The following is a 16,271-nucleotide window of genomic DNA, read 5'->3' as shown; positions in this document are numbered from 1 at the left end:
CATGTTTTTTTTAATAAAGCATAAGAAAAGCATCTGATCATAGCAATGTGGATATGTTTGCACAAGCTCTGCAATTTGGCGCTCTAGTAAAGTCATATTATGTTTATTTATAGCACTTTATATAATAGATTGCTTAAAATCAAGTAGCTTTACCATATTAAACATGAAAAACAGTGTCAGTGTCTCATTTCATCAGAAGTGCAACTTCATTTTCTACTTTAAAGCAGCTCTCCAATTTATGTTTTCACTCGCAGACCTCAATAGGGGAAATGAACCGGAAAAGATTTCAATGGGAAAGATGGCGGAGCCTACTTATTACGTAATTGCCATGGACAAATGGTAATACAAAGGTGTTTACCAGCCGTAACAAACTTTTCTAGAAAGTTCACTTTGGCAAGCTGTTTCAAACTCCCAAAACAAACTCCAAACGAACTTCGTTTTGGCCTGATTTTGTTCGAAAAGACGTCACATCAGTTCATTCTTTGATTTCGCTTGAAGCATATCAGGGACTTAAATTTGTGTTTTACAGCATTTTGACAGAAATCTAAACTTCAACTAAACGTACAGTACATGATCCAGATTTTGCACTTAAAAGGATAGTCAACCAAAAATGTAGATTGTCATCATTTAAACTCACGCCATTCCAAATCTTTCTTTGTAGAAAATGTAGATGAATGTAGAAAATTGTCTGTGTTTTTTGTCATTACAATGAAAGTCATTTGGGGTCCATTGTTGTTTAGATTTAAGTGACTTTTAAAAATCCCTTAATATAAATATTAGATGAAATTAGAAATTTGACAACTAACTGACAATAAGTTTTGGTAAAATTTAAATACATGTACTAAAACTGAAATAGAATATACAAATAATAGAATATAAGAAAATTAGAATAAAAAATGGATAAGAATAGGATAAGAATGAGTACACAACAGGTGAATTTGAACTTGGGCCAGTTCAAACGCAACCCGCCTTATTCTCCACGCCACTGATTCTGGGATTTCTTTTGTCATTTTGTCTGGCTCAATCAGACAATGGTGGGCGGAGTTAGTATAAATAGCCTCTGCCAACAAGACACTCCGAAATAATATACCTAATGATCCTTATGCCATAAAAGTTTTTTTGAATTGTGATGTCAGCCATTTTTGCCATGGCCAAACCCCTAAACATTTGGTATCACCTTAAAGCCTAGAATGTATCTTTATGCTTGGCAAACCAGTTTGGGAAATTGGGAAACCAATTATTCTCTACACACGTTGAGTTGCTGGGTCCCAGAAATATAGTTTAACAATTCATATCTAAACATTTGTGCCCATCACATACCACATTGACTGGCCATAAATGCTGCTTGAACCCCTTTTCTGTTCCAGGACACTTGGAATATTGCGTTGATTCATATTTATTTGTACAATCATGTTTCCAGTGTAATTAATGGAAAAGCAGGTAGTCTAAGCAAACACTCATGAGAGAGATTAAAACTGATCCACTCTTGTGATGCGTATCAATTAAACACCATGATAACCCCCAGCCATTTAGATTACATGTCAGTCAATATGGGCTTTCAATGGTCGATTCTTAACCTTTTACATTTGGTGCTAGCCTTACAGCATATGCAGAGAAATTACAGTCAGAAATGACATAATGAAGTGTTTTTGAATAATTACAGTAGTTTAAAGAGGTGTTACTGGCTAAAGAGTTGCCAAATTAAATTCATTATTGTTCCCCTGCATCAAGTCATTAAGATGATGGAGCATTGGCTCCATATGGACTACACATGTGGTCTATCTCAAGCTCTGTTCTCTCTTGGTTTGAAGAGAAAGGCAGGCATTCACCCCTTTCATCAGGTGACATTCTCCTCACAACTATCTGTTCCTAAAAGTCGAGCGCGGAATCAGTCTTTTCGTTCGTCTCTGAAATGATTGATCAGTTTAAGGATTAGAGCAGTATCAATGGTTTCGCTGCTGAGGCTGATGTTCGAGCTTGTTGTTTTTAATTTCTTCAAATTTTGATTATGATTTCTATATTTTTGGTGCTTTATTTTTTATTTTTTTATTCGGCATGTTTCACAGTGCATGTTGGGTAACTGCCTTCTGCATTTGCTTGCTCTGTTTGTGCACTTTTTTTTTTTTTATTTCACCTTATTGTGCGTAACATTGTGTTGCAACCCAAGTGTTCTCTTCACTGTGTGTTGTTCACAGTGTAGTGTTGTTAGTGTGTGTATTTCAAGTTGAAGACATCTTAAGTGTGTAGATATTAAGTTTTTCCACTAGTATTTAATTTTTTGAAACATTTTTTTATATTTTGAATGTACAGTTTTTTCATGGTGATTATTCATATTACTTTTAATCAGTAATTAAAAAAAAAAACTTTAATTTAATCTTAAACTTTAATTTCCTCCCATATTTGCAAACAATATTGTGGCTATTCAGTCATAAAGAAGTTTAAAATTGTGCAACAAATGTGTAGGTGAATTGTGTAGAAAGATCCTCTAATACTTTTTCGAAAGGAAACATGTTTTTCCATCTCTGTGCTATTGTAATTTGATTAAAGGTGCACTCAGTAATTTAAGATTGTTTAATGTACACTCACATGAAGACTCTACTCATATCAGTAGCCTATTAAAAGCTGCTTTATTTTACAATGGGCCTAATGGAGGCTCATTTTAAGATCACATGACTAGTTAAATACTTATCCTACCTATCATAAATACATATCATAAAATCTACTATATTATAAAGAATGTAAATAATAAAAAAAAGTAAAATTATATCTGATCAGTTCAACACCATTATATATCTAAAACAGTTTTGGTACTGTAAAAATTATTACAATTTTGAATAACTATTAAATAACTATAAATATACAATTTTCTATTTTTAGATATTTTAAAATATAATTTATTTCTCCAATGGCAAAGCAACATTTCCAACAGAAATTCATTCTAAAATGCTGATTTGGTGCTTAAGAAACATTTCTTTTTATTATCGGTGTTGAAACAGTATTTTTGTTGATACAGTGATTCTTTTAAATAGCAAATTTGTCATAAAAGTTCAGACTTTTGAACTGTAATGTGCATGTATTACTGAGTGCACTTTAACTCAAGCACAGAAATAGTAACAGAGGTTTAGGCAGTTCATAATGACATTAGTTTTACCTTATAGTCTTTTTGAACAGTTGCATTTCTTGGATTGCTTTCATTGGCCATACTATAAATATAAAGAAGAAAAAAACAAACTCCCCCACAGTGGTGAAACACAATCAGTAGCACAGTCACGTACCACTGATAGCTCATCCAAACACGGAGACAAGATGTCTGACATAAGCCGAGACAAAGTGTGTTTGTATCCTTGCCAGAGACTATGTTCTGCTGTTCTAGAGTAAAAAAAAGAGCGAGAGCATTGTCATACAAAACCCTCCGATTTAGCTAAAGCTCAAATGGGCATTTTTGGAAATAGGAAAACATGAATAATGTGTCTCTCATCAAGCCACCCCTTTGCCAGACGCTGTTGGCTTTACACCAAACCATCGACTCAACAGAGTCTTCTCATCCCAGGACAGTCAAGCATGCAATTACTACCACTCATTAAATACAAGAGGCCAGATCTGTGAAGATCATTATGTGTGATGGCATCCAGACACTGCACCCATAAAGCCTCATCAGGTCCCTCCGGCAAACAGAGGTCCGCTTAATGTTTGCCCAGGATCTCAGCACAAATAAGCACATCTCTCCAGCACCTGAGAGAGCACAGGCACATACACCCAGTTACAATTAAGGTCAGCAGCCCCTGTTCTTTGTACACACTGTGTCTGCTGAAGGGAGAGAGTTAGTTTGGACAGATTTAGATTGATGACCATGCACGGTTAAGGCTCTTGAGACTTTGACCACAGCAGTATTGGAGTCATCCAGCATGGGAAGTGTAGTGATCCACAAAACCCCATGGCTACAGCTCAACTCTTTAACCTTCTGTTGCATAGAAGGCCTGTTTGACAAATAAAGCATTGTTATTGTTCAGCAACAGTAATAGAAGTGGCCATTAAGTTGTTAGGATAGTAATGATGGGCCGTAATCTTTTATATGTTTCAGATCATTGCAGACATGTAAAACTCTTGAGAACAACTTTGGTGTGTAATTTAAAGTGCATTAGTGTGTAGTTTGGTATATAGTTTAAAAGCTTGAATACAACCTTCAATTGAGGGATTTTTTTAGTGACTCCTTTTTCAGGTTATATTGCTGTGGCGACTAGTGACTTTCTTTGAGTCATAGAATTATTTACTGAATCTATTTGTTCAAACACACTGATTTATTCAGCAATGAAATATGACACTATTTATGAGTGAGTCATTGAATCATTGACTAAACTGATTCGTTCATACTCAGATTAATTCAGAAATTAAACAAATTTATTTTAACTCAATCATTGACTAAACCGATTCAAAACGCAGTGATTCGTTCAGAAATTAAACAAGCGAATCGCTGCGTCTGAACCTCTCTACTATATTGCATGTGAAAAACAATGCGCCAAAATAGTAGCATGTCCGAATACATAGTATTCGAAAATTAGTAGACGAAAAGTAAGAAGGATAGCCTGCTACTTCTGCCGAGATTCTGGAGTGTGCATTTGATAGACACTTTACTATCCCATGAGGCTATGAGAGAGAATTTATGAATGGCAGTGAATCGACAACTGACGCTGGTAGGTCACGTGACAGTAACGTCATGACGGATGTAGTACATCCAAATTTCATTGATACTATATAGAACATACTTTTTTTAATACCTACTCAGTCAATATGCAATTTCTGACGGACTTAGTGTGTTCATGAGTGAGTCATTGAATTACTTACTCTACCAATTTGTTTAAAAACACTGATTCATTCAGAGATGAAACGAGAGAGTGTTTATGAGCGAGTCACTGAATCAATTTCTCGACCAATTTGATCAAAAACACTGATACGTTCAGAAATGAAACACCATTATTGTATGTTGCTCTGAGATTAAACAGTTAATCCTGTTTAGATTTTATTTTCATTGGTGGAACAAAAATAGAGAACTGACAATGTTGTGTCTAAAATGTAAGTTACTCGATTTTAAGTAGTTTGTTTATTGTACTAATGTAATAACAAGACTCTTGTTTTTGTGATTATTGCTTAGTGAAATTATTGCATCTTTAGCTTTAGCTAATACTGCACATGAGTGCTATTTGAGCACTGCCTATATAGCTAGTAGATGTCAAGGCAACTCACTACAAGGTTTTGGAACAGCTCTAGAGTATGAAACTAGATCTTACTATAGAGGCAGAATAAATGAGCCCCAGAAGACCGTGACCTCTGGAACAATCCATTTGAGTCTGTTTGTTTGTTCCATCTGATGTATCACAAGTTTTTCATTCGGTGCCTTGTCCAGAGAAGTCACGGTTAGAGTTCATGGCAGCCACAGATCCAAAAACAATTTAACTGCTTTTGACAGGGGTTCCGATACATGTCAGTTAGTACTGATGTACATGTCAACATGCGTCTTAGCACAGGGGTGGTTTGGCTACAGAGACACGGCTTATTAAGAACATTTGACAATCCAACATTAAAATGTAAGATTCAATTTTGTTTGTCCTGGAAAGTTCAAAGCACTTCATTTAGTGTTTAAACCATGTTTATAAATATGAGGTAAAACAACATGTGCTATTATGACTGAAACTGACGGCAAATGTTTGAAAGCCACAACATTTAATGTTTTCAAGACATTTTTGGTTATTATGACTCTTTTTTAGGATATGCCAGAGTTTTGTTTTATTTTATGTTGCACTCTTCAGCTGAATTTGCCCCCTTACAGGCATATTGTGGTCTGTGGTCATATCACGCTCGAAAGTGTTTCCAACTTCCTTAAAGACTTCCTACACAAGGACAGGGATGATGTCAATGTAGAAATTGTTTTTCTTCATAAGTAAGTACAATTCCCTTTGGAATACATTTTATGAGATTGATGGAGCCTTTACCCACTGTAAAGAATATAATGACTGTGTGTTACTAAGAAAAACAAATAAATCACATATGGTTGCCTGTTTTTATATAACGTGGAGATAAGCCAGTAAGATGTTTTTTAAAGCTCCTTTCTTTGGCGCACAAATGACACATTGTTCCTATAAATTTAAAACATTCTCAAAATTACAGAGCTTTACATCACTTGGTTAATAACATACTTTCTCTTTTTGCCATACTCTAGTATTTCCCCTAATCTTGAGCTGGAAGCCTTGTTCAAACGTCACTTCACTCAGGTGGAATTCTATCAAGGATCTGTCCTCAACCCACATGATCTAGCAAGAGTGAAGGTAACATCATAAAACATCGTAGCATTTCTCTCTCTTTGGATTAATGGTGTCATACACTGATACCTTATTTAATTCATTTGTTTATTACAGATACAGAATCGTAGGGATTTTGTAGAGAATAATGCTGCAGGTTGTTAGTGTCCATTTTTGATGCTGTTCTGAACACTGCAGCCTCACCTCTTCTTTTCCATCTTGTACAGATCGAGTCAGCTGATGCCTGCTTGATTCTCGCAAACAAATACTGTGGAGACCCCGATGCTGAAGATGCCTCTAATATCATGAGGTCAGTTCGGTGAAGGGTTACAGTATGCTATCAACTCTAGATGCATTTCAACACATCTTGTTTTGTGCAGCAGCATCACACTCACTAGAGACGTCCTCCTGTAAAACAGATGTATTGAAAGCTGATGTCTTTCACCCTCCTGTGCTGTTAAAGAGAGGTGTGAATGGGATACTCGGCGTCTCAGGTCAGATTCGCACTTGTTATATACCTGGACACAGATGAAAAGAGCCAGGAGGAATTTCCTTTGGGATGGAGTCAACTAATATTGCTCTGAAAGAGTGTGTGAAGGGAGGGCAAACATATTTCACTTCCTCCTTTCATGCTGAAGATGTTCTTTAGCCATGAGTAACGTGCCCAGTCTGGCCTGTTTGGAAAATGAAATATTAATTTAGGCAGGTCTTGGAATGCTCTTTTGAACTAATGTGTTATAGAGCAGCTTAATATGGAAATAAATTCTGCACCTCTCTTACGAGACTGGAGAGAAATCCAGACTGGATTTCACAGGAAAGTCACACATATCACAGGCTTCTCTATAGATATGAAAGATGAATTGGTTTTTTATTCATTCAGCAGATGCTTGTTTTTAATCCAAAGTGACTTACGATGGAGGTTAAAGGTGCACTCAATGCGTTTTTGTTTACATGAGGGAGCGGCCTGCTCCATGCAGAATAAAACATATTTTACTAGAAGATTAATGTCTAGAGTTTTCGCATGTGAGTGTAAATCATGTTGATAATATTTCTCGAAAGTGCTGTTCATATACTACTGTTCAAAAGTTTGAGGTCAGTAAGTTTTTTTTTTTTTTTTTTGATAAATAATACTTTTATTTAGCAAGAATGTTTCAAATTGTTTCGAAGTGACAGTAAAGATTTTAAAAAATGGTAACTATATACATACATATATACAAATGCTGTTCTTTGAACTTTCTAATTATCAAAAAATGTAAATATTAAGTGCAGCTTTTTTTCAACATTGATAATAATAAGATATGTTTGTTTCTTGAGAACTAAATCAGCATATTAGAATGATTTCTGAAGGATCATGTGACTCTGAAGCTGAATTCAGCTTTGCACAACAAGAATAACTTAAACTTTACTACTACTTTTCTATTTTAATATATTTTAAAGTTGTGAATCGTAATAATATTTCATAATATTACTGTTTTGATTGTATTACATTGAATAAAAACAGCCTTAGTGAGTCATCTTTTAAGAGAGACTTCTTTGAAAAACAAATTAAGAAAAAAAATAAAAAAATCTTACTGACCTGAAACTTTTGAATGGTTGTATATCTTAGAAATTATTGAATGCACCTTTAATCAAAATTCTCACCTCTAGAACAAAAAAACAAGTAGAAAAATCAGTTTATTTTTTATTACACAATTTTGGTCTTATTTTGAAAAATGTTACCCTAGAAATATATTGAGGGTGAGCTTGCGCACCAGTCAAAATGCTTTCTCAAATTTCTGATAAATAAAATCATGTTGCGTCTTGCATATATTTTCCCTGAATATTCTATTCCCCCTTGCTGCAAAAATGCTGCTTCATGTTGACTTCTTTTTTTTTTTTTTTTACAGAGTAATATCTATCAAAAACTACCATCCAAAGATCAGAATAATCACTCAAATGTTGCAGTACCACAATAAGGTAGGAAATGTATATTTTCTGTTGCTGTGTCAAGTCAAATCGACAATAAAATGACGACCTAAACAGAAAGAATACATACAATGTACAAAGAGGCTATAAAAGTAATCAAAAATGTGACCTGTGTCAAAAAAACATGTCATATGAGAACAGGCCCTCAGATTCTGCCGTCCATGACAATGGGAAATTTACAAGTTCATAGAAGTCAAATACAGAGTACGTTTACATGACTTGTTTTCCTTCGGTATTTATGCCTTATTACACCAACATGAACACAGCTTTGTATTCATCAGGGAGCGCTGGAACAGGAGATGGATGTTAATGACTTGATGGATGGTTTTTGGTTATGGGACAGTTCACTCGAGAGCAATTGAATGTCAACTGTAGACAACTGTTTTAGAGGACTGTCAGAGAACCCGCTGTTTTAGCAATGAGATATGATAGTGACGTGCTACTGTTATGAGATTTGCGTTATCAGTTTGACAGATTTATATAATCTAACAAGGTAGGGGACACCAGGGGCTGTTGTAACACGTTATGTTTTGACAATGTTTTGTACTCTGTGTTTCAAACCTTAATATTTAATAAATTCATGTTTATTTGCTACAAGTTAATATAGAAAACTACAACTTGTCTCTAAACTGTAAGAAATGTATTGATTTTCATTTGCTGCTGGTGTTTTTCATTACTACACTTGTTAGACATCTCAGCTGGGGACATTGCTAACTTCCCCTCGTCTCGTCCCATGTGTCCTCAGGCCCATCTGCTAAACATTCCCAGCTGGAACTGGAAGGAGGGTGATGATGCGATCTGCTTGGCCGAGCTGAAGGCAGGCTTCATAGCCCAGAGCTGCCTGGCACAGGGCCTGTCCACCATGCTCGCCAATCTCTTCTCCATGAGGTCATACATCAAGGTACCGTCAGCCCGTCTTGGGCTTTGATAAAACCCATAGAGTAGAATCAGCCTCCATCCCTACTTCAGCTCAATCACCAGAGCCATTATGGTATTGAGTAAATCATCTTCTGAGCCTGGCGGTCTCATTTGGGACCTACTCGGGACGGCAACACAGCATTGCTGCTGCCATTATGAGGTAATTTATATGAGTCAATGGCATGGTGGAAGTGAGGATGTAAATTAGTGGTTTTTCCTCTTTCAGAATTTACTGTCCTCCTGCGTGCCGATAGAGCTGGGAAATGCGAACCATGTGCCTGTTTCATAGTCAATGAACGGCACCCCAAAGCCATCTTTATTTATCGTTCAACTGAACCAGACTGCTCAGAGATGTATGGATCGCTCTTTTTAAGAAAACACTAAATAAAACGCTCTGAGGAACTGAATAGCTGCAGTGAGGTGGTGGGTTATTATCAGGTGGTTCAGATTTGGATGGAGCCCTTTGGAAAAACGAAGAGAGATCAAGAGAGAGCGAGAGCAATGAGTGAGCGATCAGACTGAAGAATTTCACAGAGATTGTAAAACGTATTCTGAAATCCGCAAAGGGCTATATTTTACTCTCTTTGATTTTTTTCTTTTTCTAGACTGCGCAGGCTTTCAACATGGAGAGCAACATTCTCGTGTCATAAAGAGATGAGGAATGACTTTATAATGACTGTTTAAATGTGGCATGTGTGGAAACATCTGCAGGGCACATCACTCTTCTCATAAAAACACAGAGGAGAGACAGCCCAGACCACCCATGCCAGAGTACAGCGTACGAATACACATTTCTAACCTCTCTGACCCATGTCCTTACTCGCATAAGACACCACCAAAACACTTACTTTAACTGTCAAAAAGGAAAGTGTGTCAGTATTGTTGCTGATCATCTCTTAATGGGTCTGATGGCAACACACTATAAAAGAGCGCAGTGAGATGAATGTAAAATGTATAGAGATGCTGGAAAGCTCCCATCATTTCCATCAGCTATGCAATGAAAGGATTTTGTAAAATATGCTCTGTCCCAATACCATAATAGCTGCCTTACTGTCTACATTGGCAACAACCTTCTAAGTACCCTAACTAAAACCAAACTTCATTAGTCACCGATTTGGAACACTATGAAGGCAGCAACTCTAAGCGGCAAGACATGCTTCTTCTGCTAGGCATGATTGATTCCCCTAGAGTTTGACAGTAGCATGTCTAATACCGTTTTTTTTTTTTTTTTTTTTTCGTCAATGACCCACAAATATGAAGATCCCATTTTCCATAAAATATACGCAAGATATATTTTAGAAGAAATGTTTCTTGAGCACCAAATCAGCATATTAAAATGATTTCTGAAGGATCATGTGACACTGAAGACTGGAGTGGCTGCCATCACAGGAATAAATTACTTTTTTTTTTTAAATATATTAAAAAAAGAACATTTTATTATTATAAATTGTAATATTATTTCACAGTATTACTATTTTTACTGCATCGTTGAGCAAATAAATGCAACATAAGAGACTTCTTTCAAAAACATTTTTAAAAATCTTACCGACAACAAACTTTTGAATGGTAGTGTAGTTGGCTTTTATATTGTCACTCTGTTAAAGTCAAAACTTTATTAAAGGTTTTTAAATATTATCTGTTTAATATTTACTGATATATGCATATTAATTATCTTGTTTTTTTTCTAGACACAATTAATGTTAGATGTATACCTTTTTCACTTCAGTTTATTTCCCACAGACCCCCAGTTTGTAAACCCCTGCTTAATAAAACATAGAAATACAGTACTGTGCAAAAGTCTTGGGCCATCACCAGCTTTATTGTTTTAGCAATGTTTTAATGACCATTCATATTTATTTTTTGGTCTTTATTACTATACAAACAGAAAAAAATAAATAAATAAATAAAAAATCAGAAAAAAATGGCTTCTTTAAGCAAAAATCAGTATTTATTGTGACCTCTTGGATTTAATAAGAATAATAAGATAAATAAAATAAATAATAAAAATCTGAGAAACTTCTCGTCATATTTTGAAGGTTTTCTTGGCCTTCCAGTCCTTTTCCATTCCATTTAGGTTTAAGAGAGCTGGTTCCTTCGTTTTTTCCTGCTTCTTTTCTGTTTTTTAAATACTGCATACAAATTTCCTGTATTTTCTGGTTATGTTCTAATAAAGAGACTGAGAAATAATTATAGATGGCCATTATACCATTGCTAAAACAACATCTAATGGTGGCCTAAGACATTTCCACAGTACTGTATATACTAGGGATGTCCAGATCCGATCACGTGATCGGAAATCGGGTCCGATCACGTGGTTTCAGACTCGATCGGAATCGGACGTTACCTCCCGATCAGGACTCGGATATATGTATATATATTCTCATTATTTTTAACACATCTATAGTTATGCGGTGGCACAGAGTTAGGCCTGTTTCACACTGCAAGCATAAGCGGCGCGTGAGCAGTGCATATTTTTTCAGCATGCATGTTAACCAACGGATGCATTCACACAGGCAGCAGGAGCAGCTCGAGCTTCAGGCAGGAGCGTTGCATAAGCAGCAGTGCCGCGATCGTCTCGGCACCGAGTCTATCCCTGTGTCTCAATCAGCTCCCTAGCTCCCTACGTCGTGAATCAGTATATAATGAAAGTGAATGTGGCTGATACCCTGATCAGTGCCCTGACTACTGAACTAGGGAGCTGATTGAGACACACGCTGCGCTGCTGACGCTCAATTAAAGTGAAAGCACACTTTTGATGGACAAAATAAATATAATTTCACACAAAAAAGTGTTCAAAATGCACAGAATAAGCATGTCTAATGTGTTTTAACAAGAATTTGAGTATGACACAAAAGAAAATTAAGAATCAAAAATTAGTACTGGAGATTTACCCATTTAAACTTGTTTTTATTTATTCAGTTTGGGTTAAAGTATGGTGTATTATAAAAATCTAAAGTAAACTAGCCAGAAAATATGATATATATAAACATTATTTTAGTTATTACACAGACTGCAGCATACCCAAATCAAACCAAATATATTTGTTTTTATATTAGACTTTTTATATTTACTGTTGCACTAAAGTGAAGTGAAGTGAAGAATTTATGTTATTTATTACTTGATTGTTCAAGCTACCTCACAGAAGTGCTCTGTTTGTTAACAGAGTTGTTGAATGTTAAAATAAGGTGAATTAAATAAAAAATAAGGAACATCCTGGATCTGTTTTTTTGCTCTTCTTTATTCTTTTTTTATGTATTATAGAAGTATCGGATCGGGACTCGGTATCGGTAGATACTCAAAATCAAATGACTCGGACTCGGACTCGAGGGCAAAAAAACCTGATCGGAACATCCCTAGTATATACACACAAATAATGAAAACATGTGATGTCAGCATTCTTCAAATCATGATGTTATTTTTTTCAGTTCTGTAGTGCAAACATACAATCTATACTTCATCCATCTGTAGTATTAGATAGTATAGTATCTATAGTATAGTAAAGTATAAAGATTGATCCTTTCACTTTAATCGGCAACCATAACAAAGCATCTCTAGTGTAGTGGTATTAAAAATGTCCGGCTAAAATTTCTTATTGTGCTTAAAGTGTTTTGTTGGCTCTCATCTGAAATATCTTCAGTCATTTTTTGTCAGCAACTTCACAACAAGACAACATAGACAATGTGTGAGAGTGTAAGGCCCAGTCTGTCTGCTGAAGGAGAGGGGTTAGAGAGGGCCGGTTGAGTAGATGGCAACATGACTGATTTGAGTGGGCATTCAGGAAGCAGAGCAGAAGAGTGTTACCGGGAGGTGTTAATGAGACCCACACCCCAGAGATGCACACATTCACACAGCCACAAACACATTTACATTATGTCTGTTGTCCTAAGTATAAATCTCTGATGTGTTGTGTCGTTCAATAATATCGCTTGAACGTTCAGCATGAATTCTTTATCTGGTCTCTTCAGGTTTAACAAAAAAGCAATAAGCAGAGGGAATTCAGATCAGGCTCTCCGGAGGGACTGAAGGAAATAATTGTTCAGTCGGTGCGAGAGAACACGCCCGTAACACTTACATCAGCTCTGACAGGCAGGGCACAAGCGCAAGGGGTAATTTAGGGAGCCTACGGTAAATGGCTGCCATCTCTTTAGGACTAAATGACAAAACTCTACCCATTAGTGCCGCCCTAAAAGATGCCTGCACCGGAATGCGAGTGCTCTTAGCCTGGCAGAGAGAAAGAGAGTTGGGCCTGGCTTTGAAAGCATCTCTCTTGACTGTCTGTCAGACAGACGTTGGCTGGGCGAGATGGCTGACTAATGGCAGAGTGTTTGCCTAATAGTTTGCCTGCTTATCACAGCCCCACATCCTGAGATGCATGTAATGAGAGGATGATGAAGAGACCAGCTGTGAGTTCAGACACTGGAATATGCCTAGCATTTATTCTCAATCTCTAAAAAAAGTCTAAAAAAGGTTGAAATGTTACACCTGAAAGTATGATACCGAGAAATAGAGAAACTAGAGAGAACAAGACGTGTGTATGCTGTGTTCTGATATGAGACTGTATACAATGGCTCTTTGTGGTTATCCAACTTAGTCAGAGTTGATACCATATTTAATTTGATGCGCATGAAACCAAGACAGCTTTGATGGACAGGATTATATACTATATGTTCAATAGTATGTAATTTTCACACCCAACAGCTTTTTGTCCACTGAAATTTTTTTGGAAAAACACATTTGTGGAATAACTCACCCTTATGTTGTTCCAAACTCATAAGGCTCATGTTGATCTTTGAAACACGAATGAAGATATTTTTAATGAAACCTGAGAGATTTCTGTACCTCCACTGAAAATCCATGTAACCAACTTTCACACTTCAAAAAGTACATAAAGATTGTTAACCAAATCCATATGAATTGATAAATTTAATCCAAGTCTGCTGAAGAGAGACAATTGCTTGATAAGATGAACATTTAATTTAGGCACATTGATATGAATGCACATACATAGAGCACCTCAAATATGGTAAACAGAAGCTCATCCTTACTTGCTTGACACTCAAGAACAAACCTCATTTGTTGTTCTGTGTCAAGCAAATACGGTTGACTTTCCACTTAACATATTTGATGAGCTCTATATATTCATTGATCAATGTTTCTATTTGAATAACAGCCTAAATTAAATCTGTTAATCATATCCACCTTATTTTTAATGAAAGACCAGGTGTAACTTGAATGTGTCTGGCTTCCGGTGTCATTCTCTTCCAGTTATTTTACCTGTACAAAAACAAAAAAAGTCTGTTATGCTGCCTTATCGTGCAAATTTTTAATTGCTATCATATTATTTTAAATTCTTAATCATAGTCAAAATCATACTGGTTTGTAGTGCAGATCATTTTACCGTTTTTTGAACTTTGTTATTCTTCTGGTTATTTACTTGTAGCGGCTACTGAATCAGAAGTTTTCACATTCAAATAAAAGAATCTTTCTCCGCATTGCAAAAAAAGGTGGATAAAGTAATTGTGTTTCTTCAGAAGACTTAAATTAAACCACTCAATTCATATGCATTTCTTTTCCAGTCTCTTCATGAATGTTTTGAACAGTCAGAGTTTCAGGTGAATAGACTTTCAATGGAGGGACAGAAATCACTCAGGTTTCATCAAAAATATCTTAATTTGTGTTTTGAAGATGAGTGAAAGTGTTATGGGTTTGGAACAACATGTAAAGTAAATGATGACAGAATTTTCATTTTGGGTAAACTATCCCTTTAAGTCACCTCTTATTTTCAGAGAATGTTTTCTAGAGCTTTTTGTCCACTGAAAAGAAAAAAGAAAAAATGTAGAAAGTTTTTAATGTTTATGATGGGTGATCTATCCATTCACATCAAATCTTCCCTGACTGTGTGTATCTGAATCCAACTGTTTTTGCCTTTCAGATTGAGGAGGACACGTGGCAGAAGTATTATCTGGAGGGAGTGGCCAATGAAATGTACACGGAGTACCTGTCCAGTGCCTTTGTGGGGCTTTCATTTCCTGCAGTTTGTGAGTAAGTATGCTTCTGCTCTAAAGCATGAGAGCTTTACAGCACATTGTTACAAACACATAATAGTAAGTATTAGGGCTGGGACAATACTATCGCTGCATCACGATTCGTGGATCTTTTGTGATATTTTCCAAATGCATCGCGAATCAATTCTGAGCTTAGTTTTTAACAGCAGATGGCGCTCTAGGCTATTTTTTAACCCCATGCTCAAATGGTCACAAAAAAGACAGCTCGTGCATTTGACTGAGTCTGAGAATGTACTTGCACCTCAGAATGCTTTTATGACGCAAGATTAATGTAAACAGCCAACTGCAAACACGTCAACCTTTCACTTCAACCTTTTCGAACTTTATGAATGATTATTTTATAGAAAGTTCAAGTGGTGTGTGTAAGGACTTGGAAGGAAGAAGAGTACGGCTGTTTCTAAAGCACGCAGTGCCATCTGCTGTTGAAAACTAAGCTCAGAATCGATCCGAGAGAGAATCGCGATACATGCAGAAAATATCAGAATCGATACAGAATCATTTCTCAATTCGCGATGCATTGATATATTGTCTCAGCCCCAGTAAGTATCGTAAAGGCTCTCATATATTATTGCCTTTTAAGACACAGCTCACAGCCAATCAGAGCAAATTTGATGTTTAATGTACTGTTAGTGGAGCAGGATTTTGAACCAATGGGATTTCATGGTGATAGGCTGTTCTGATTGCAACAGATCAACTTGAAATCATTTGTAATGTCAAATTGAATGTGCCTAATGAATTTAAATTGTCAAATAACTTCTTCTGGATGCTAAATGTCTGTTCTCTTTTTCAGGCTGTGCTATGTGAAGCTCAAGTTGTTGTTGATCGCTATTGAGTACAAGTCAGAGCAAAGGGAAAGCAGGTTTGTCCTCTTTTGTCTTAAACTCCACCATGCACAATACACTGACCAAAGAGGGGCAAAGCAGTTGTGTCCCTCATTGGTCCTGCAGACCCCCTACAGTACAGTTCTCCTATTCAACTTGCTAGAAATTATGTTTTTCATCATTAAGTCTGTCTGCAAATAATCAAATCT

General features: G+C 36.2%; 1 protein-coding gene across 25 annotated transcripts in view; it reads left to right on the top strand.

Annotated features, from left to right (window-relative positions):
- Positions 1 to 16,271, top strand: part of kcnma1a (potassium large conductance calcium-activated channel, subfamily M, alpha member 1a) — a 214,760-nt gene that overhangs the window by 141,781 nt on the left and 56,708 nt on the right. For all 25 annotated transcript variants that reach the window (XM_048204318.1, XM_048204313.1, XM_048204309.1 and 22 more), the window contains exons 10-16: positions 5,825 to 5,935; positions 6,215 to 6,320; positions 6,521 to 6,603; positions 8,180 to 8,249; positions 9,004 to 9,159; positions 15,109 to 15,218; positions 16,032 to 16,100. In XM_048204318.1, the coding sequence (XP_048060275.1) occupies positions 5,825 to 5,935; positions 6,215 to 6,320; positions 6,521 to 6,603; positions 8,180 to 8,249; positions 9,004 to 9,159; positions 15,109 to 15,218; positions 16,032 to 16,100 (705 nt within the window). The remainder of the gene's footprint in view (positions 1 to 5,824; positions 5,936 to 6,214; positions 6,321 to 6,520; positions 6,604 to 8,179; positions 8,250 to 9,003; positions 9,160 to 15,108; positions 15,219 to 16,031; positions 16,101 to 16,271) is intronic.

Source organism: Megalobrama amblycephala, linkage group LG10 (assembly GCF_018812025.1).
Source record: "Megalobrama amblycephala isolate DHTTF-2021 linkage group LG10, ASM1881202v1, whole genome shotgun sequence".
NCBI lineage: Eukaryota > Metazoa > Chordata > Actinopteri > Cypriniformes > Xenocyprididae > Megalobrama > Megalobrama amblycephala.
This window is presented reverse-complemented; position numbering and strand designations above follow the sequence as displayed.